The 20,796-nt window shown below is 35.1% G+C and overlaps 3 protein-coding genes and 1 long non-coding RNA gene across 5 annotated transcripts; 2 read left to right on the top strand and 2 right to left on the bottom strand.

The window, feature by feature from the left end:
- Window positions 1-6,045: 6,045 nt before the first annotated feature.
- Window positions 6,046-7,072, top strand: LOC135143530 (uncharacterized). The gene is made up of 6 exons (XR_010282822.1): window positions 6,046-6,122; window positions 6,176-6,264; window positions 6,350-6,498; window positions 6,550-6,588; window positions 6,640-6,764; window positions 6,945-7,072. It is a non-coding gene; the product is annotated as an uncharacterized LOC135143530 (long non-coding RNA).
- A 5,057-nt stretch (window positions 7,073-12,129) lies between these two features.
- On the top strand, window positions 12,130-13,947 carry LOC135143518 (cyclin-K-like). 2 transcript variants are annotated; one of them, XM_064075397.1, is made up of 10 exons: window positions 12,130-12,208; window positions 12,264-12,389; window positions 12,443-12,524; window positions 12,768-12,890; window positions 12,960-13,083; window positions 13,148-13,193; window positions 13,255-13,374; window positions 13,425-13,471; window positions 13,520-13,569; window positions 13,634-13,947. In XM_064075397.1, the coding sequence occupies exons 1-10, from the start codon at window positions 12,171-12,173 to the stop codon at window positions 13,700-13,702; spliced, it is 825 nt and encodes a 274-aa protein (XP_063931467.1). In that variant the 5' UTR covers window positions 12,130-12,170; the 3' UTR covers window positions 13,703-13,947. The 2 variants fall into 2 exon arrangements, with proteins under 2 accessions (XP_063931467.1, XP_063931466.1); XM_064075396.1 differs by having other exon boundaries at window positions 13,148-13,196.
- Window positions 13,879-15,600, bottom strand: LOC135143517 (uncharacterized). Its single transcript, XM_064075395.1, has 7 exons — window positions 15,593-15,600; window positions 15,204-15,345; window positions 14,832-14,944; window positions 14,531-14,733; window positions 14,266-14,461; window positions 14,115-14,215; window positions 13,879-14,036 (listed from the first exon to the last, which is right to left on the bottom strand). The coding sequence occupies exons 1-7, from the start codon at window positions 15,598-15,600 to the stop codon at window positions 13,879-13,881; spliced, it is 921 nt and encodes a 306-aa protein (XP_063931465.1).
- Window positions 15,601-16,754: 1,154 nt separating this feature from the next.
- On the bottom strand, window positions 16,755-19,976 carry LOC135143521 (probable serine incorporator). The gene is made up of 11 exons (XM_064075401.1): window positions 19,660-19,976; window positions 19,502-19,534; window positions 19,331-19,445; window positions 19,060-19,192; window positions 18,559-18,628; window positions 18,095-18,250; window positions 17,943-18,043; window positions 17,718-17,797; window positions 17,534-17,659; window positions 16,973-17,102; window positions 16,755-16,901 (listed from the first exon to the last, which is right to left on the bottom strand). The coding sequence occupies exons 1-11, from the start codon at window positions 19,871-19,873 to the stop codon at window positions 16,767-16,769; spliced, it is 1,293 nt and encodes a 430-aa protein (XP_063931471.1). The 5' UTR covers window positions 19,874-19,976; the 3' UTR covers window positions 16,755-16,766.
- Window positions 19,977-20,796: the final 820 nt, after the last annotated feature.

Genomic DNA, 20,796 nt, shown 5'->3' with positions numbered 1-20,796 from the left:
TCACCAAGATTAAGGGCGCGAGCGAGGGGGACGCCTTCTTTGTTATAAGGAGGACTCTGTCTTCATCGCGTTTATAGCAATTTTCCATTAACGACATCAGTCGGCGAGCGCGTCACGATAGCGCTGCGGATGCTGACACCGGTGATTTTGACGAGGAGTATTTGGTGGCATCGCCGACGTATAGGGCCGCACGCGAGTGATTAAATGGAAAGGGCACGTAGCGCATCTAGATTGCGAACAGTAAGTACGGAAGAAAAGATCATTACGTAACCCCTGCTGCCAGTGGTCGCAACAGCGACTGTGGGTCTCCCCACGCAAACGCTAAAGACGTGATCGTTTAAACTTGACTTAAACACCTCGTATAAACCACGAGGAATGGTTAAAGAGCAGTTTTAACGGCGCATATTGCCTTCTTAGAGTTAAAAGCGGAAGTAATCTATTAGAGTCTATGAAAAAAAATAAAACAAAAAGAATATAAAAAATATGCAAAAATGTTATGATAATGAATAATGTCATAAAGCTGGTTTGCTGTATTTATTTATTTATTAATGACGGTTCTTGGTGCTCAGTCAAGTAAAAAACTTCGAATACTCGAGCTCTCAATCAGGAGCGATCGCAGATATATTATAAATAGCATTTAGGGTGTCATTATTTTTTTACATTAACAAGAAAAAAATACTAGCGCTTAAGCGCGTCACGTGAGCGATGATAAGGTGGCCCTTCCCATGGCTCGTAAATAAGTTCGCTCAACAGTGGGCGATCAAGTGAGCCTTGGGTGCTGTTGGAAAGGACCAGGGCATGGAATAGGAAGACAATGTTCAAAGGGTCCAGCTGAAGGTCCCGGTGAAGAGCATCACTTCGCACAAACCACGGCGCCTTTGTAAGAATACGCAGCAATTTGTTTTGTAGCGCCGACGCTATCGCACTGGAGTCGTAGGCCCAAGCAGCAAACGCTTATGTCGTTATTGGCTGGATGTAAGACAAAAAAAATACACTTGCTGTTTGTTTCGAAGGAAAGTTTACTCTTACCGCATAGTAAAGGATAAAGCGCCTTGTTTGCTGTCTTGACCAAGTTACTACATAGCCCACGTGAAGCCGCCAGGAAAATTTGTTGTCGCTGATGATTCCCAAGTATTTCGCTTGAGAACATGGAATCTTCACGCCATTAAAGGTTAAGGGAACCAACAAAGGGACGGTTGCTTTAATATAGCTTTGCTCTTCATCGCATTTATAGTAACCTTCCAACCTCGGCACCAGGCATTAAGGGTATTAAGATAGCGCTGTAGATGCTTGCATAGCAAGGCGGGAGACTTCGGAGAGGGATATACGGTCATATCATTGGTGTAGATAGCAATTTGTGTGTGTGTCGGACTGCAAGGGCACGTCGCTCATGTAAATTGCAAATAAAAAAAGGGGCGAGAGAAGTGATCCCTGAGGGACCCCTGCTGTCAAAGATGGGATCTCCCACGAGAACGCTGAAGACGCAACCATTCAGATATGATTTTAGCACTTTATAAAGGCCATGAAGGACGGATAACGAGCACAGTTTGTGCAGCAGACCTTCATGCCAAACTCGATCAAATGCCTTTTCAACGTCAAGGAAGACAGCGCCTGTTGCCTTCTTACGGTTAAAAGCGCAAGTGTTCATTGTTAAGCAAAGGGGCTGCTGGGTCGTTGAGTCTCCTTGCTGAAATTTAAACTGGATCTTTGAAACGGCGCGCGAGCATCAATAACTTCCCAAGACGGCGCAGTAAAGCAGTTTCTCCCACTTTACCGACATTTGGCAGGAGGTTGATAGGTCGGAATCTTCTGGTATGGTCCAAAGAGAATTCCCTCAACACATAAGGGTTTTCACGTGGAACAGCAAGATATTGGAGTTATCAACGGGCAGACCAGAGAACTTTGGAAATTTATATCAACCGTGGACCTCTGACAGATTTAACCACGCCCAACTAAAAAGGTCTACTTAAAGAGGGACAGAAAATTCATGATATTTAGTTAAAGAGGTGCCTTAAAAAGGAAATAGTGTTTACCTATTATGTTAACTTTACACCATTCTACTTTCTGGTGCCCTGTAAATATTTGCCACGTGAGTTCTTGCTTGAAGATTATCATGCAAAGTTTTCCGCTTTCTTTCTACGTTATAAGTGGGCTGAAGATCTAGAACATGCTTTTTCGAAAGGAAATTGCGTGTACGGTTTTTTATAATCGTAAAAAGTTTGGGGTCCAAACATTTCGTCATTAAGTCCAATATTAGTCTACGCAGCAGATGAATAATCTTGAGCACATCTTGCTAGAAAAGTAATAACATTGCATTGTGTAAAGATACTTTCCAGTACAATCACAGAGGCAAAATAATTTCGATATAAATACATATAAACCTTTTAGTTTTTTTAGAAATGTCTGACAACGATGCAAGTGTTAGAGGGGCTTCTTTCAAGGTCCTCGATCTTTTGATAAGAATCTAAATGTTATTTCGTAAATTATGTTTATATAAATTAAGAAATACACTTATATAAAGTATTGCCTTTTTTAAGCAAGCAGAATACTTTCCAAAAATAGAGACGCTTAGCCAACCAATAAAGTCAGAGAGGATATCGGTTAATGAAATTTAACTGCAAACCTGTTAATAGTAGTCATAGTAGTCATAAAATGCTCGGATAAGAATTCCACATTCTACTAAAAAAAAGTTTTAATAAAAAGAAAGATATTTAAATTGAAAGTGTGACTTGGTTTTAAAAAAACTATTTATTTGCTCTAACCATTTTTCATTATGTTTAAGTTGGTCGTTATCAATAGGTATTACTTCACGCGGTTTAATTTTCCAAATAGCTTACCAAAGTTGGGTCTTGTTTTTAAAATGTTTGATATTACTAAAGTCAATATAGATTTTAAGCGCCAAGATAGAAGCATGTTAGTTCAGCTTTTGGCAAACACTGTGTAAGTTTGATGGATATTGTGCTTAATAAGAAATGTGCAGCCTATGAAACTAGGGCTTTAAGTTAGAATAGAGGGTATACTTTTAGCTTAAGCATAAACCTTTTTCATATAGGAAAAGGCCTGAAGAAGATTATTTGGGAAACTTAATAGATGGGATAACCTAATAATAATAATAATTAAAATCAGTATAATTTAACAAGTTAACTACGTGTGGAGTTGTCGTCGTAGCACAATTGGTTTAGAGCTTTGTCGTGCAACTCAAGAAAGAAGGATTCGATTCCCACCGATGCGACTCTCATTTTCAGCCTTGTTATATGTACTCGCGTAAATTATAATATAAAGCAGTTTCTTGTAAGCCAAAGAAATATTTAGAGGCCCTATTTTAGGATGCGATCGATCTATCTTTAAAGAATGTGTTGATAATTAATACAAAAATTATTAACCTTAACAAGGTCGTTTATAGATAAATAATATAACGACTCATAATTAAAAAACCACTTTTTTTTTTTTAATCTCAATTTAGATGCAAGTAGCCATGTTTTAAGGGATATAGAAATAATTGAGGATTAATAAACGTCGTAATAATTAGTAAGGTTTTAATGGTAGGTATTAAAAAACTTTTAATTCGGAAGGTTTATACCACTGACCGCGAACGAACACCTAATCAGTGTGGGTAAGATATAGGATAAAATTAGTTATTACCCTCACTCGTAAGTTGGAAAGTAGTAGAAAAGGGATTACCGGGTTCTTCACCATGGTTATTACCTTACTTTGATAATGGCACCTTGAACAATTAAGTGTCATACTATTTTATGCTGTATCAGTATTAAAAGAAGTTCACCCCTCCCTCTATATAAATAGCATTGCTAAAAGAACCGGTATGATTGACTGCGATATATGTGAAAAGATGTTACTTCACTATAAATCCGTCAATTGCTTAAACTAAAGACACACTAATGGTAAAACCGCATGTTCTTAATTAACTCTCACTATCAGTGGTCCTTAATTTTAACCAATTATTGTTGTAAAATTGTATAACATGATATGTAGGTGCATGATAATTGCATGGATTTACTTTCCAAAATTAAAATAGTTTATATGTGTGTTTCAAACCTAGGGAAAAATATGGTTTACATCGAAAATGAAAAAAATTGTTAGAATAACATATAATAAACTGGTCTTTTCACAATCACCCAAATACCTGCTGATAATTTACCGCGTCGAAAACCCTAACTCAGCCCATGAGCTGAACGTGCAAGCAAGCACACTTCTTGAATAGAAGCAAAGCATTTTTGACTATTCTTTGTTTTGGCAGTTGTGGTAATTACTATAAAACAATACTCAGATAACCGATCTTAGTGCCAGTTTCTTATCGCCGAACTCGAGAACAAGTTTTATTTATTGTTCTAATAAATACTTGTATTGATTGCAGCAAGGTTTTGTAAAATAAGTCAATCACTAGTGGGTTAAAAGTATAAGTAAACCTATATTGGTTTTATTAACCTCCTTATATTGGCAAAGACAGACAATGGAAGCGAAATTAGTCCGCTTATTAACTAATAGAGAAACTACCTTAATATATATTTTAAAGACTAATAGCATGCAACCTAAAAACCTTGAAGATTTTAGGAGATGGCAAGCTTTCGTTTTTAAGATTAAACACAATAGAACATACAATTAAGTATCATAAAGAAGAAACACCCTAAAGTTATGAAGGTAATCAATAGGAAGTAATTAAGCTTTTTCAAGTAAGAAAATTATTACAAAGTATAAATGTCAATAACTTAGTGTCGTGAACACCTACATTCATAGAAATATGGATCGCCCTTTTATATTAAAATTTAATATGTTTTCCTAGATGCACGGGGACATATGGAAGAGGTTTCTTTCCATCTCTAAAGCTTTTCATTCAAGCGACTTTTAACGAGTGGAATCCCTGTTGTCGATCTTTAAATTCTTCGCAGTCCAATTCTGGAGATAAAAACACCTCTTATAATTACTTTAAGAGCTCGCTCTTCAGGTAGCTGATAGGAGTTAACCATTATTATTATTACTATAGCCCTCTCCATTATTGTTGGTAGTATTATACTTATTACTATCTTTACTGTTACTATATTAGTTAATACACTATTTTTATTATCGTCATTACTATTAGCAGTATTATAATCCTTTTTAACAGTGAATGCAAACTCGACTTCATCTACGGGCGTGCCCGCAGAAAAATTATTAGAATTAGGGTTTCTAGAGCTAAAGAACCGCCTTTTCCCTTTTTTTCGAAGCATTAAAACAGGAGTTCTTTTCTTCACTTTCAAGTTCGAAAATCTTCCTGTTTGCGAAATCTAATTTTGTTGATAGTTCTTTGATGGGAGTTAATAACTTAACCACGATGTCATGACTAAAATATATATGTATATATAACAATAATATAAGAACCTATGTTTTTAAGCTTATTTAATTTGCTTTATTTTATTTTTGGTTTGTTCATTGGTGTTTATTAAATAGTTTCATACTATATTTGTGTAAATCTTAATTGGTTTCAATGCAATTATATTTAAAAATATGTTTTCTTAATTAACTGCTTTGTGTTAATTTTTTTTTTGAGTTCAAGATAAGTATGTATCTTTATCGTCGGAAGCTTTTGTGACTAAGTGTATATTCTTTCTAATGATACGTTCCTGCTATTAGTTTTACTATAAAATGTGTGCGTTTTAAATTACTAACCACCACTGAACTAAATTTACAACACTGAGAAGTTATCAGAACTTTTACTTGTAGGGGAGTTGTACACATAACCACCAGGCCATAAAATGCGGGTTGGCACCGACGGGAATCGAATTCGCGACCTTGAGAAGCGCGCCAATGCTCTAAGAGCTACGGCGAGAACCCACATCTTCGGTGGATAAATTACGTATATAACTTTTGTGAGCATTACGAATGGACCTTTAATTAGAAGGTAGAAACTGCCAGATTTTGATGAACCAAAGTGCACGATTTTCGCATTTTGGCCACCCGCAGTGGTTAAACCTACCCACTTAATTGCCTTTAAAAGTTGCCCCCATTGAAAACGACCATCTTGCTTTTGCTCTTTAAAATAGAGCCTACTATAAAAATTCTGCTTGCCGTCTTTAAAAAGCTTGATGGTCAAAATAATAGAGGCACCACTTCCGAGTGGAAAAAAGAACGTATTATACTATTAATCCGATAAAATTTCCCACTAATGCCTTATAAATGGCAGATTTCCTTCTCTTTTTTTGCCTTATTATTTTCTGAGCTTGTACAATATAGCCAAACTCGAGTAAGTTCCGTTCCAGAACTTGAAAAAAGGCACTTACACAACTTTGCTTTATAAATTTATGTGTAACCATTTTTAATCTCATTCCTCTTTATTTTATCGTTGGTGACTATTAAGGTTGGCAGAAGTTGGCCGTAGAGTAGGAATTCGCTTTCTTGAACTTCTACAATTTCGGGATAAAAGTTTTAGGCATCATATAGATTTAATACAAGTACTTTATTATATAAACTCCACTGTCTGGAAATCTTTGTTTGGGTATCCCGCAGGTTAAATATTATATTGTGTTTATTAATTACCCCTGTTAACCTTTGGTCAAGGTGTAATTGAGATGGAGAAATCCGCTGATCAGGACACATGTTTTATATACAAAAACAAAATATTTATTTATTGTAATAGTTACTAAGTAGATATGATTAGTGACCAAAGTATGCTATTGAACACCTATATATCTGTCCCTCGCGATAAGAGTGGATTGAATTGCGCTGCTTTTGTAAGTGGAATCGTGGAGGCGGTTTTGGAAGGGACAAATTTCGTAAGCTTTCTTTAGGGATCTACACTAAAGCGCGAACTCTATTAGTTCTTTAGAACTAAAGTTGTACATTGGTTTTTTAACCTTAAAAACGCCGAGCTATAGGGCGCGTATTATTAATATCTAGCGTCTTCACTTCCCTTAACTTTCTTTTTTTGACTTTAATTTCTTTGTATATCTTAGCCTGCTAAGGTTAGCGTTCATAACACTCATCGCGGGACCACCATACTTATGAAGTTTGAAAAGCACGTTCTGCAAAGAAACTCAAGCAAAATATAAGTAGCATATAAGTGAGTAAGAGAAGAGCTCCAAAATATCTGTTACTCTGTAAGATAGGGTTTTCTAAATAAACCGTCCCTTTGCCTGTTAACTATATTTATGTGGTTAGAATAAATTTATAACCCTTATAATTAGTACACATTCAAAAAAGAGAGGTAAGAAAACATTAAAGATAACTTGAAAACTAGTAGAATAAGTCAGAGTTAACTTAATATTCACTTTAAGTTAACTAACATCTTAACTATTCTATGAGGCAAGTTGCTCCCTTAAATGATTGAACTAACAGGCAACTAGCTTATTATTGACGGGGTGCAAGGAGACTCGGGTCAGCATGTACTAGTTTAGGCATCGCAACACTAACTCTACCACGAATTTGGTTTAATACTGAACTATTGGAAGGAACCAAACTGCTAAGGCCATCTGGTAGGTATACTTTCGGCGTTCAACCATACCTAAGACACCATCCTACAAGTGCATATAGGTATGGTAAGTAATAGTTTGACCTGCTTATAATTCTACAAACGTGGCCTATACTTGGCGCTGTCGCATACAATGGTGTAATAGAACCACATGGGTACAAAAGAACCAAGCAACTAAAAAACAGGGCGGTACCTTAATTTTAGCATAGTGATACCTTTAAGTTACATTTTTGAAAAATAGGGTCGACACATTCTGCTATACTCTAAAATACAAACAAGAGTTTTTAAGGTCTTCCCTGTTATAATTTTAAGTTCTACAAGGTCAAGCACCTCTTTTATTAAACTGCTTTAAAACTTTTGGTTGAGAACAAATAACTTTATGTATAACATTTTCTTTTTTGCTCCCTATATTTCGATGTCCACTTTTAAGCATGATAAGTTTAACACTATTTACGCAGAGATTTTAAAAAATTATTGTGCTAACTTGATAAGTTATAGTCTTTGAGTAATATAAAGATAAGATGCTTGTGGGTACACGACTGGTATGAGCTTTTGTCTTAAGGTCTAGATTTAACCCTCCTATTATGATTTTTAAAAGCCCGTTTAGAGAAAGCGCTTACTGGCAATACCACTTAAAACAATTTAAAATAACAAAATTTAGCTAAGTTAATTTAAAGAAACTAGCACGCAAAATATACGTTTGTTAAATTTGTATTACATAGCTGCGGCTTGTTGCTAGTTGAATTTACTCCTAAAATAAGAAGAGGAATTGACGGGCTCTCAAGAGGGTGATAGGGTATACATCGGCTTTAAGCTTGCGTTAATGCGATCCAATACAAATAAATTTAAGTATATACATCAAAAATAGTTCTAGCCCTAACCCAATAAATAAATTAAGAACCCTTTGCGCGGTCATCTCAAATGTCGTATTAACCTCATCTGCCGGTAATCGGTTGGTGTGCCGATTGAGCCAGTCGAAGGTGGCGACATCAGTGCGTCAAAAAACGTTACTCAGAGATCCAATTTGGAGATTTTGATTTAAAGCATCGTTGCACACGAACCAGGGCGCGCCCGTCATGAGGCGTAGCAACTTGTATTGTCACACTTGAAGCGAAGGAATCCGGCCAGGTGTGTCGTAGGCCCAGGCATCAGATGCATAATGATTGACCGGATATAGAACACATACAAGTGCCGTTTGATGTGACACGAGATTTTGCTTCAGACAGTAAGTAAAGAATATAGGGGTTTAAACCGGCCTCTTGATCTTCGCCGCGATGTAGTTTACGTGCGGCTGCCACGAAAGCTTACTGTCAATAAGGAACCCCACCCCGAGAGGGCAACACCAAGGGCGCGTAGAGTGCTTCGTGATAAAAAAGAAAAAAAAAAAAAAAGCTTCGCTCCTTTCTGCCTTAATAGTTATTTCCCAACGTGGACACACCAGTTGACCAGCGTCACTAGGTACGTCACTAGGTAGTACTACTGATGCTGACGCGTTAGAGAAGGTGATTGTGCCAAGGAGTAAAAATCGCCGTATCATCCGCATACAAGGCAACCCGCGTGTGGGTGCCATCAAGCTGTGGCACCGTCGCGTACATAAAGTGCAAAGAGAAGGGATGACAGAGGAGATCCTTATGGGACAGACTTCGGCTGTTACTGGTCTTTGATGTGAGTACGCAGTGCCCACACGTAATATTAAAGACGCGGTGGTTCTTAAGGTGAGATTTAATCACGTTAAAAAGAACAGTAGGAAGAGTTAAAAAAAAGCGCAAAATTTGTGAAACAAGCCCTTGAACCAAGCTCGGTCAAACGTTATTTCGACACCAAGAAAGAACGGTGCCCGTTGCCTCCTTTAAATTGGAGGCACAGGTCGTTCGTTCCGTAAGGCGAAGGAGTTGTGCGTCGTGAAGTGTCCTTGTTCTAATATAAAGTAGACTTTGGCAGGGCGTGGCTTGCGTGCGCCAATAGAAGATTTCAAGCGGCGTAATATAACCGCCTCAGCTACTTAGCTAACGGCGGACAAGAGACTGATAGACCTGTATTTGCTCGGCGTAGCTGCTGGTTGGGGGTGTCTTCGGGAACTTCACAACAGTTACCGTCTTCCAGCGCAATAAGAAGGTGACCGAGAACCACCATTGAGCTGGTCAGCCCGCATAGACTATCTACCAGCCCACCGTTAATAATTGCTTTAACATACCAATGGTGACACCGGGGGCCTGGTGCCTTTCGTCTCGGTAAAACGTTAATAACCTGCATATAATTCGACTAGGATGAGTGGCTCGAGCCGTATATAGGCATCAGGAGAGAGGTTTATATCATAGAGCATTTCATCTGCAACTAAATAAGCGGGTGGCACACACCGAGTAGCCGGGGGCCAGGAGCCTTTCTTCTCGGTAAAGCGTTAAGAATCTCCCTCGGAGTTTGGACGTCGCGGTCGAGATCGCAATTAATTCCGCGAAGAATAAACTTTAAAGGCCTGTCCTCTAATGGTAGGCAGTAAATTGTGGTAGCGCTTCATCACGCGTTAGCATTAGCTTAGTGACGGCTCGACACTCGCTTGCTGTTGCCGAATATAGATTTATTCCGTGACCTGAGTCCCTAGGCTTCGGAATGTTGTTGGCGCCGTTGGCTAGCAGAAGTTTTAAAATAAGATTCCACTTCTGTTTTCCTCAAAGGGCCACAGGCGTGAAATCATTTTCGCCTAAGAAAGATGCAGCCGCGGAAGGTAACTCAGCGTTGCTAGAGGTACATCGGGCATGGGGAATAATATTGCTCATCTCTAAGTTAAGGCTACCTTCATGAGCTCAATAAAAGGCATATCTTTTGTGTATTTGTTAACTTTAACTTAATGTTGCTATTATTAAAAATAAAGTTTTTGGTGGTAAAACCAATAATTTTACAATAAAGATTGTTACAGTCACTAAGGTTATCTACAAAAAGTATTAATACTAAATTTATTACTGCTACTTTTTTTGTTTCATATATTATTATTATTTTTTTTTATTGTATTTTACTACCATTAATGTCGTTGTTATTAGTGTGTCGTTGTTATTAGTGTCTTTTCTTATTTGAGGAGCAGGGTAGCATATTGCAATATTAATTTTAATAAAAGAATTTTTCACAGGCTCAAGTGGTTTAGTCTTGTTTTCAAAAAAAAACTTTTTTTTTTTCAAAAGCCTGTAATTTCAATATCACAACCATCAGCTTTTAACGAAGCTCCTCAATAATAGCTAAAAAAATCGGTATTTGTCCTTCGTAAGTCCGCTTCTGGAAGAGAGGGGGGCCCCACCACAAACTATAGCGAGCTGAATAGAATTGTGCTATGAATAGAAGTGTCATGTCGTTAGTTATATATTTTGACTATCGCTTAGCATTGTACATTCTTTGATTAGATTTTAAGTTTAAAGTATAGATCTTACGATTAATCATCGTAAAAGAGAACGAAAAAGCTTGTGCCTATCTATAAATGATGTGTTCAGCATTACGTTTATTCCTTGAAGCTTCCCGCGGTGTGGACCAAAGTTGGCTAAAAGGATGCCATCTGAGTCGGATTTCAACGCTGGATGTAAAAACATCTGGTTGGGTCATTTCACCCTCTACTTTCTATTCGGGTCACCTTAGTGGTTACTGTAAATTCAAAAACTAAATTTTAACCACATTGTTGACACCAACAGCTAATTAACTGTGAAACCAGTGGAACGAGACTATGGTAACTTCCTGATTAGCTCTGTTTCGAACAGTTATCGTTCGAACTCAGGAGAGTTGCAGGTTGCATCATGCTTCTTATCCAAAGATATTCTCTTAAACTTGGTAAAAACCTGTACCTGAATGGAGTCTTGTAGCAGGTTCTATCTTATATGTATTCAGACTGTTACATCTTATGCTGAGCCTCGGAACTCAGGAGACTGACGCATACAGTTTGCATGACTCTAGAGTAACAAACTCCGCATTGAATACCACCACTGCCATCCGAGGACAATCCTCTGTAAAAAGCAATGGAAAAGCTGAGTAATACAACTTGTGTAATTGACTAGAGGTTATTGTAATCAGCTAAGTTACGTAATAACCACTCCTTATTAGCGACTAGTTGCGTACCAAAGCGTTTGGAGCAAGTACTATGTGATGAGTGGTGTGGTCTAGGCCTCAGTGCTATACTGGCTCGCGGCTTTATTGGTATTATTACCTATAGTATTGCTCTAACTATAGGTACTAGGCCTGGTGCGCTGAGGTATAGTATGTACGCATAGCTACTAGCGATAGTAGTAATTAGTGTATGGACTATGGGAGGCACTAGGTAGTAGTACTATAGATATAATGCGTACCGCCCAGGAATAAGATACCCAGCAGTTACGTCTAGAATGGGTCCGATCTTTTTCGGAAGCTTCTACTATAACTAAACGTAAAGCGATACAATAACCTTAAATTTAGTTAAAGAAAGTACAAACAACTAAGCGAAGGATCACAATTCCGACCGAACAGTCCAAGGCACGCAGGCCCTAAGAGGGAACTTAAGGATATGTACTTTCACTGACCCAGCAACCCTAATAAAGTAGCACGATAAAAGTTACTCTGCCACATGCTTAGTGGTCGTTAAGTAGCTGGCTAATTTTTAGTTAAAAACTGGATTTTTTTTGTGTTAAAACGCGGTGAGTACGGTAAGTAAATTTTCAATTTGCTTTTAAAATTAAAAGTATATATAATAACTTTTGTCTCAATGGAAAAAAATGTTTCTAAAGATACTGACTTTTCTTGGTTAGTAAACTTATTTTATAAAGGATTTTTTACATTTTAAGGCGTTTGTCTTTAGGTATTTCACAAAAGAACAATTAAAGCAAACAGCAAGTAAAGCTCACAACTATACGGATAAACAAATTGAGCGTTTAAGGGCGGAGGGTGTTTCTTTCGTCCAAGATATTGGAAGATATATGAAAATGTATCGTTATTTTTTTCTAATTATTTTATGAGTTTATAATTTGATTTCTATAGGCCTCAGCTTGCCATTGCAACCGCTATTGTCTTCTTTCAAAGATTTTATTTGTACCAGTCTTTTCAAGATTTTCCTGTACAGGTTGTTTTTCAATAAGAATTGAGCGACTTGTCATATAAAGTTTACTGTATAAGGTTTTAGGTGAGAAATTAAGTTTTCGCCTTAACATTAATTTTTTAACGTAATAAACTACCCAGTCATTGTTTTGAAGTCATGTGTTATTATTTATATTCTCATGCAGACCTATTTTTCTGTGAGCGGATATGCAAGTTTTATTACTGGAATTATTTTAATTTAATTTTCGTATCTCGTTTACGCGGACAGGACGTAGGTTCTTGTTGCCTATTTTTGGCGGGGAAGGTGGAGGATTCTCCTAAGAAACTTAAGGACATAATTATCAAAAGTACCAGCTTTTCTAGTGGCGTTGAGCTCAAAGAAACAGACGACGTATAAATTTGCTATATGGATGCCTTATTGTTACTTTATGTTATAATTGCTGTATGGCATGCCGCAAAGGAATACTTTCGAAAAAGAGAAATTTTGCTTCGAAACGAGAGGATTTTGCTTCAGACAATAAGCTTTGATTTGACTGTTGAACATCCTTATCGATATCTGCTGAGCTATGTTAAAGCACTCTCTGGTTGTGCTAGTGTGAACTTGATCCTTAAGTTAACGGCATGCTTTTGTTAATTTATAATTAACAGGAGATCGTTATTTAGCTCAAACGGCATGGAACTACGTCAATGATAGGCAGTTTACTATATTAATATTATGAAACTCAAGTACGCTCAATTGTAACAGTCCACCACAGCTTGCGGACAACGTTATGCTTGCAACGCCCTCCTCAGGTTATTTCTTGCGCGGCCATTGCTCTAGCGGCCAAGCGCAACAACTACCCTCTACATGGTCCCGCCGGGAAAGAAGAGCCTTGGTATTATGCTTGTGGCTCTGCTACGCCAAGGTTTTACACGGTGCTACCAGGTTTCACCAGTTTGTCGGCCATGACGTTTCCCAGGCCGATATGGACGGTATTTACTTTACCACCGCCCTCCTTCTACTCTCAATATCTTAAGTAGAGATTGGCCAGCAAATTTTGGATTTGTATACTGATAAACCTGACCTTCAGGTCTTTTTTCTCGCTTATATTAAGGTTTATAAGGTTTTTGTATAGACCACCTTATTTTCTTTAGGAAGAGGCTTCTAAACGCTACAATAGTGCGGCGGAGGATATTTCTAAAAAGGCTAAAAATAAGTCTTGATCTTTTGTAGGCACAAATTAGTAATACAGTAAGTAAAGAATTTTACGTAAGGACTTCTTTTATCCTCGTGTTTAGACACGAAATTGTAAGATTTTAGTCTACAAAGCAACTATATTTGTATAATAAAGGGGGGAAAAAGAAAGACTATTATTTCGAACTTTTAATATCAAAAATATTTATTGCAAGTAACTATATCCCTGCTGAGGGCTGGAGGATCCAAGACGACCTGATCTCACCCGGTATTTGCGGTGGACGTCGGCGACTATTTGCTTTAAAAGGCCGTCGTCCTCTTCCGTGTCGCTTTCCAAATCTTTGCCCTTAAGACCTCTCAAGGCTGCTACGCGAAGCGTAAGTCCGATTTAAAGAAAACTACAAATTTATGCGGCACCTGATGACTGTTGGTCTCCCTTACGACGAGCGCTGAAAACGTTTTGAGTGGGTTTTCTTGTCTTAGAAAAGATGAGCCTACGAGAAATATTGTTGAATTCTTCTTCGAAGCAGCTGTGCAGTTTTCTGCTCGGTAACTTGTGAGACTTAAAAGGGAAAACCATGAGAGCACAAACCTCGTGGTGAGGATAGGCCAGTTGCTGTCAGAATTATCGATATAGAAATTTTCGGGAATGCCTTCTAATAAAGGTAGCGGCTCCAGCAAAGACTTTTTAAGTTCTTTTCGAAAAAATAGTTTTGCAGAATTGGTAACTTTCGTTCTAACAAAGCCAAAGTTTTCCTTGGCGATCTTGCACCAGAGTTTCTTAGCTCCTATGCAGCCACAAAAAATTTATACTTAGCTACAACTAGTGCACAAGTTGTTATCTCTAAAGTATTAACCTTTCTTATAAGAAATGGCAAAGTAGAGCAACTTCTCAAAACAAACCAACGAGGTAATGCAGCGGTGGCTAACAGGGTTGTCAGAAACGTCGAGAACGTGGAGGAGCCTTAAACTTTGAAGTGTTCGCCTCTTATATAAAAGGGGACGGGTTAAATGCTTAATTCCAGCGTCCTTTATGAAGTTACTCGAAAGATCCAAATACCTGTTTATTAAATTTTGTTAAGGTTAAAGCTTACTATCTTTATACAACTCATCTCAAACTTCTAACGTAAAAGTATAATAAAGGCAGAAATATTAGACCTTACGTTACTTAAATAATTCAAGTGTTTCACATCATCGTCTCTCAAGTTGCAACCAACTAAGTGAAATTCCAAAGTTAAGTTTAACCATTCCAAAAGGTTAGGCAGACCGATCTACAACAATATATAAAAAAGCGAAAAGTTGCGACTTAGAGCGGTTAGCTTGTACCGGAATAAAGTGTAATAATTACTTCATAAGGAATTGTGTTCGTAATGAAAATTAAATAATTAGTTATGGTTACATAAACTTTAAGTTATATTTGAGTTATCCGAACCAAAATTTAAGCTCTGGCCTTACTTTTTAAATATTGCTAACAATTTTTTAAAAGAACGAATTATAGATTATTAGCGGTGTTACTCTTATAAAACAAACCCGAGAAGTTATCGTTAGAGAAAAGAGGAAAGTAGCTTGATGAGCTTCCAAAGTTGTTTTTAACCATAACACTGGAAAAGCTTCGTTAAATTTCAATAAAAGCTGTTGTAGGAGCAATCTTATAACAAATAAAGGAGCGCTCCTGTAAGCCTTTTTACATAGGCTAAAGTGACAGGTAATAGGGGAATCTATATACTTGTGTATTTATATATCTATATAACTATTATAATTAAAAAATATTATTAATTATTAAAAATCTGAGTTCGTCCCTTTTAAAAGTGAAAAGCTTATAACTCTAAAGTCCAAATAAGATGTAAATAAGAATTAAGTTCATATTATATATGTTTGAATAGCTTGTAAAGTAAGTGATCAAAATTTATATATAATACATATACATTTATGTACGTAAAGCTTTTTTTAAGGCTTAAATCTTTCAAAGTTAAGACTCCTTGGCAACCACAAATCTTTTTCATTATAGTAAGATTAAAGCTATTAAAAAGAGTAAATCAAATCAGAGGTTAAATAATAAGGTAAATTAAAATACAGTGTATCAATACTACTTGTCTTCACACTAAATTAAAGACTATAACTAACCGATCATCTACTGCCATCATTATTCAAAGTGCGATGTTCAAGAGTCCTAATCCGAGGGACCTGAGAGGTATAGCCCATACAGTTTCGGGGAGGAAGACCAACAAAGACAGCCAGGAAAAATGGCCGGGGCTGTCAAGTCCCCGCCTTAGTCGGGAGTCTTTACACGGCTAATTTTTCAAATATTACTTATAATAGTGATGTTTATGTTCTGAATGTTTAATTGAACCTTTAAAATAGAAAATTTTTATAAAACTAAGAGATATAAGAAGCCATTATCTTTTTCGTAATATTATTCTTTACAGAAAGCTACTGTTAGGTTTTAAATTTTAATATAAAATAGGTTTCCCAGCCTACTTTACAAAGGCATAAGTTATCTAAAGAAAACTCAAAACTCTAGTAATTAAGTTATGTAAAAAACAAAAACACTACAGGACAAATAAGTATTGAAGTCAGTTTAGTCAAAACAGAGCAAACAGTGAATCTCTTTTGTTTAAGTGCACATAAGGCCATTTGTAAATTTTACCTAAATTTTGGTAGCAATCCTCAATATGGTTCAGTTATCGTATCAAACGGAAAGAAACGTGCTTAACTAATGAACCAATGTGGGGCTTAAACAAATGGTGGTAAGCAAAGTTAAATTTCTGTTTTTACTTTTATAAAGATATAATATTTATATATAACATATTTTTATTTTTAACAACTTTAAAATCGACTAGCAAGTAATATTCCTCATTATGACTAGCAAAAAGTTACAAATGGTACAAGATGAAAGAGCAACTATTTTATATAAAGGTTATTACTAAGTTAAGAATTGCATAAATTAGTGTTATCAAAACTTTTATTGTCTACTAAATTCAAAAGTGAGTTAAAAAAACTAAAAATAAATATAAATAATAAAATTTAATAGGCTTTATTATGCTTAAAAGTAATGCAAGATTCTGCGAACTTTTGCTTTATACTTTTCCACTGTTAGGTAAAGTCCCGGTTCTTTAGAACGGAAGGAGCTACAACAGTCCAACCATATAAAAGCAAGGCGACCCAAGAGGTGACGACCTTCGCCCATACGGTCCCCATAACACCTTGTGAAAGGTTCAGAGTGCCGTCCTATAGTGGTCGTAGCATATTAATATCATGGCGCGCCACTGTATGGCGGATGGCACCAATGAAGAACTGACCGTGTGGAAGGCGATCTGATCCCAATCCGTCAGCAGCATCATGACATACAGCGAGGCCAGTGCAAATGTCCAATGGAAAAAGGACCAGTTGTATCGGCAGCCTTCAAGTTCATCGTCGCCACTATCGCCTGTAAAATGGTAAGATATTTTATATTTTCTTTTCTCTAAATAGTTACTTCGCATACATTCTAAAAATTTTTATTATTTACAAAGTGTTATCATTAGTATTCAATTCTAAAAAAAATTTATATTAAATATAATAGTTATATTTCATTTTTCCAATTTCGTTAATTTAGAGTTCTAAAAAATATTTACTATTATTATTAATTTATTAGTTATTGTTAATATTGTACGATATATGAGAGTTTTTTAACAAACCAAAACTCCCTTATATCTACTCCAATTAACTTATGAAGTATTAAACTTCAAAACACTAGCAGTATTATATTAATCGTACATCTTGCTACAAATTATGCAATCTAAAACTTAAGTTTCGAAATGCTATTCTACTCAAGATAATCTTCGACTATTATTTAAAATAATAGTAATTAGTATTATTATCTGTCATGCCCCTGAGCTAATGGAAAGTCTTCGTCATCGAAACTTTTGACGCCCAAAGCTGACATGGATGAGTACTCGGATGTTCGTACGGTGGAGTAGGCGATGGCAATAAAAGTAAAAGATTCTCTGAAAAGATTATTAAAATAATTCATAATATTCAAACAAAAGGTTATTTATTTAAAACCCAGCATATTTAGCGAAATCCTTCAACTTATGTTGTGCATCCGATAAATTTTCAAACTTGCGCAGCGGTATTGTGTAAACCTTTGAGTTAAAAACTAATAACTTATTTGTTTTTCTTAGAGTTGAAAGTTTAGAGTTACAGTAATGCATGTTACCAAATAAAAAAGCGAACACCGTAAAAAAAAACCTCCCCACACACGCAAATCCGCGTAGTTAATATACTTACAGCGGAAAAAACAAGGTAAGTAGAATATGCAGTGATCAAAGCGGCTTGCAGCAATCCAGCTCGAATATTTGCCTCTTGGAACTTCGGAACTACGGATATAGCTGATATTAACAGTAGTTAGAGATACGTGTTATTAAAGATAATATGTTGACCTGAAATAAAAGTTGATAGAAAAATGTTAAGGCTTATAAAAATAAGAGACAGCTCTCTTGAAGAAGAATCGGTGAAATAGATATACATCAGCGAAGTTATGACAATCGAAAAAATAAATAATCCGAAAGTGACAGAGAGTAAGACTATAATCCATTCTAAAGGAAAATTCGGTTAAAAGATAATAAAACAAGAAATTTACAATATAATAAATCCGTTCTTTTTATTTCAAGTGAGCTAGAGTTTTACAAACTTAAACAGTACATAATTATTGTTCCCCATATATTTACTTGCCTTTTTGAAGCATAAAAAGAAAAATTTATTTATATTTATATAAATTTTATGAAATTTATAAAATTTACGTACATACAAAATAATTAATTACTAAAATATTAACCTTTATATTTTTATTATAATAAAATAAGATACAAAAGACTAAGTTTAAAGGTAAAAATAAAAAGTTTACTTTTACTCTCACTTGATTCCCACTTCTCTATTAAGTAAGCTTGAGCACAATAAGCAAAATCAATCAACAACTAAAATAATTAGATATACCAAAGTAAAACTTTAGAATTAATTTAAAATATATGAAACTTCATATTACTAGATAATTTAATAGACAAAGTAATTTTATTTAACGTAAGCAAGATTTACTAAAATAATCATCAACACCCAATTCCCTCTAAAAAAAATAAATTGCTTCAAAACTATTTTAAAAGCTTTTAGCTTATTATTCTGGTCAAACTCAGCTCTTACTTTATGGCAGTTATAATATAAACTTACAATATATAATAAATTAAATTCAAGTCATATATAGCTTATAAAATATAATATTAAGGTTAAGATAATAATAAAATTTAACTTTATATAAGTTGAAAGTATTAATTGAAGACTTAAATGGTTAAAAGCCTCTAGTGAAAGTAAGATAAACCAAAAGCACAAAGTATTTTGAACGTAAATTTCTTACCACAATTTGAATTAAAATATAGAAACTTGCGCCGATAGCGCCAATTATGCTCCAGGCGTACATAAAACGGTTGGGAAGAAAAAAAGCACAAATTAGAAGGCCAAAGATAAACAATATTTTGAAAGACCACCACCTAGAGAAAGACAAACCAAAAAAATAAGTGTAAACGTTTTGGAAAGAGGAGTAACGTGTATTAGAAAATTAAAGGTTGTCAAAAATACAATAGGTATATCACGATATACGAAAAAAAACTGGTTGACTATATAAAAACCCATTTTGAAAGCCTTTACGAATATCTTTGCTATTTTTGACGCCAATCATTATAATTGACATGGTAAAAAAATATATAGAAATAGCCCAGCATACACGAAAAACGCCAGAGAAGCCTTAAGTAAAAAGGTTTAGAGAGATTAAAACATAAATGATGCAGATAAAATTTTACCAACTAACTTGGTAAGGTCCTTTGAAGATATCTCTGCAAATAAAATAAATTATTTCAGAAAATTCATTTATATAAATTTTTTAAAGTTTAACTATCTAATAATATTAACTAAAACTTAATTGTTTCATAAATTTACCATTAAATATATAGAAGTTTACCTTCCGTTAAAGGCTTTATTTTTAATAAGAAAATTTTAGCTTGATCTATTAACATAAGACGAGCTAAAATTACGAACAGAAGAAAAACTATGGCGTAAGCAATTCTAGTTGCCTTTGATGAGCTTATGCCACAGGGACGACAGCAAACGTTATAAACTGCAGAATTAAAACAACCACTCACTCGGGAAAGTAAAAAACCGGCACAGCAACTCATTAATATAGTAAGGCTATAAATAAAGTAATTAAGCTAAAAAAAAGTAGAGGCTCGAGTGTGGGTGAAAACCGCAACGATAAGTTGTAATGAAAACAAAATAGTACTACTTTAACAAATGAAATTTACCACTTCATCTTTTCAAGTTTTTATGTACTCCTTTTTAAAAGTTGATATCATCACACATCATGTAGCGTTTCAAAAAATCCAAATATAGTTAACTGCGTTAAAACTTTTTTGATTAAATACGCATTAAATTATTTTAGCAGCCATAGAACCTTTTCAAATTATTTCTTGGGCAAATGAATGGGCATTTTTTAAGTATTTTTAACATTAAAAAAACAGCATCGCATATTATTTGTCTTGTAAATATTTAAAGAAAGTTTTATAATGGTTAGTTCTTCTCGGAACATATTAGACTAAAATTAAATTGCTTCGCTTTGAGCACTAAAAGCCTTTAAGTTATCACTTATCAATTGCCCTTTCAAAAAATATTAGTTAGAAAGGAGCAGATAATTATTTATTAAGGTTATATTTAACACTAATATGTAAGGAAATATAAACAGAATTAACCGGCTCGTATGAAATTTAAGTACTGACTCCTTTTTTTGTTAATAAGCGCTTAAAAGTTATTTAAAATATAACATTAGTTTTGAAGGGGTCTTACATATAAAGCTTGAGTAAAATATTGCACTTAGAGCATTTAAGTTAACAAATTGCTCCCCAAAAATAAATTACAAAAAACAACAAACATATTATTTTAATAAAATTTATAGTTTACCTGAAATCAATTATATTATGTTTGGAGTCTAAAAGTTTAACTTTGGGCACTCCAAGCCTCCAGATCATAATTATATTTAGTAAATTGGGGCAACAACTGCAATTAATTTTGCAACTACCTATACAGCAGTCGAAAAAATGAGTAT

Source organism: Zophobas morio, unplaced genomic scaffold (genome assembly GCF_036711695.1).
Source record: "Zophobas morio isolate AGI-343-1 ecotype UQ-CSIRO unplaced genomic scaffold, CSIRO_AGI_Zmor_V1 ptg000063l, whole genome shotgun sequence".
NCBI lineage: Eukaryota > Metazoa > Arthropoda > Insecta > Coleoptera > Tenebrionidae > Zophobas > Zophobas morio.
The sequence above is the reverse complement of the archived record's forward strand: the minus strand, read 5'-3'. Positions and strand labels throughout refer to the sequence as shown.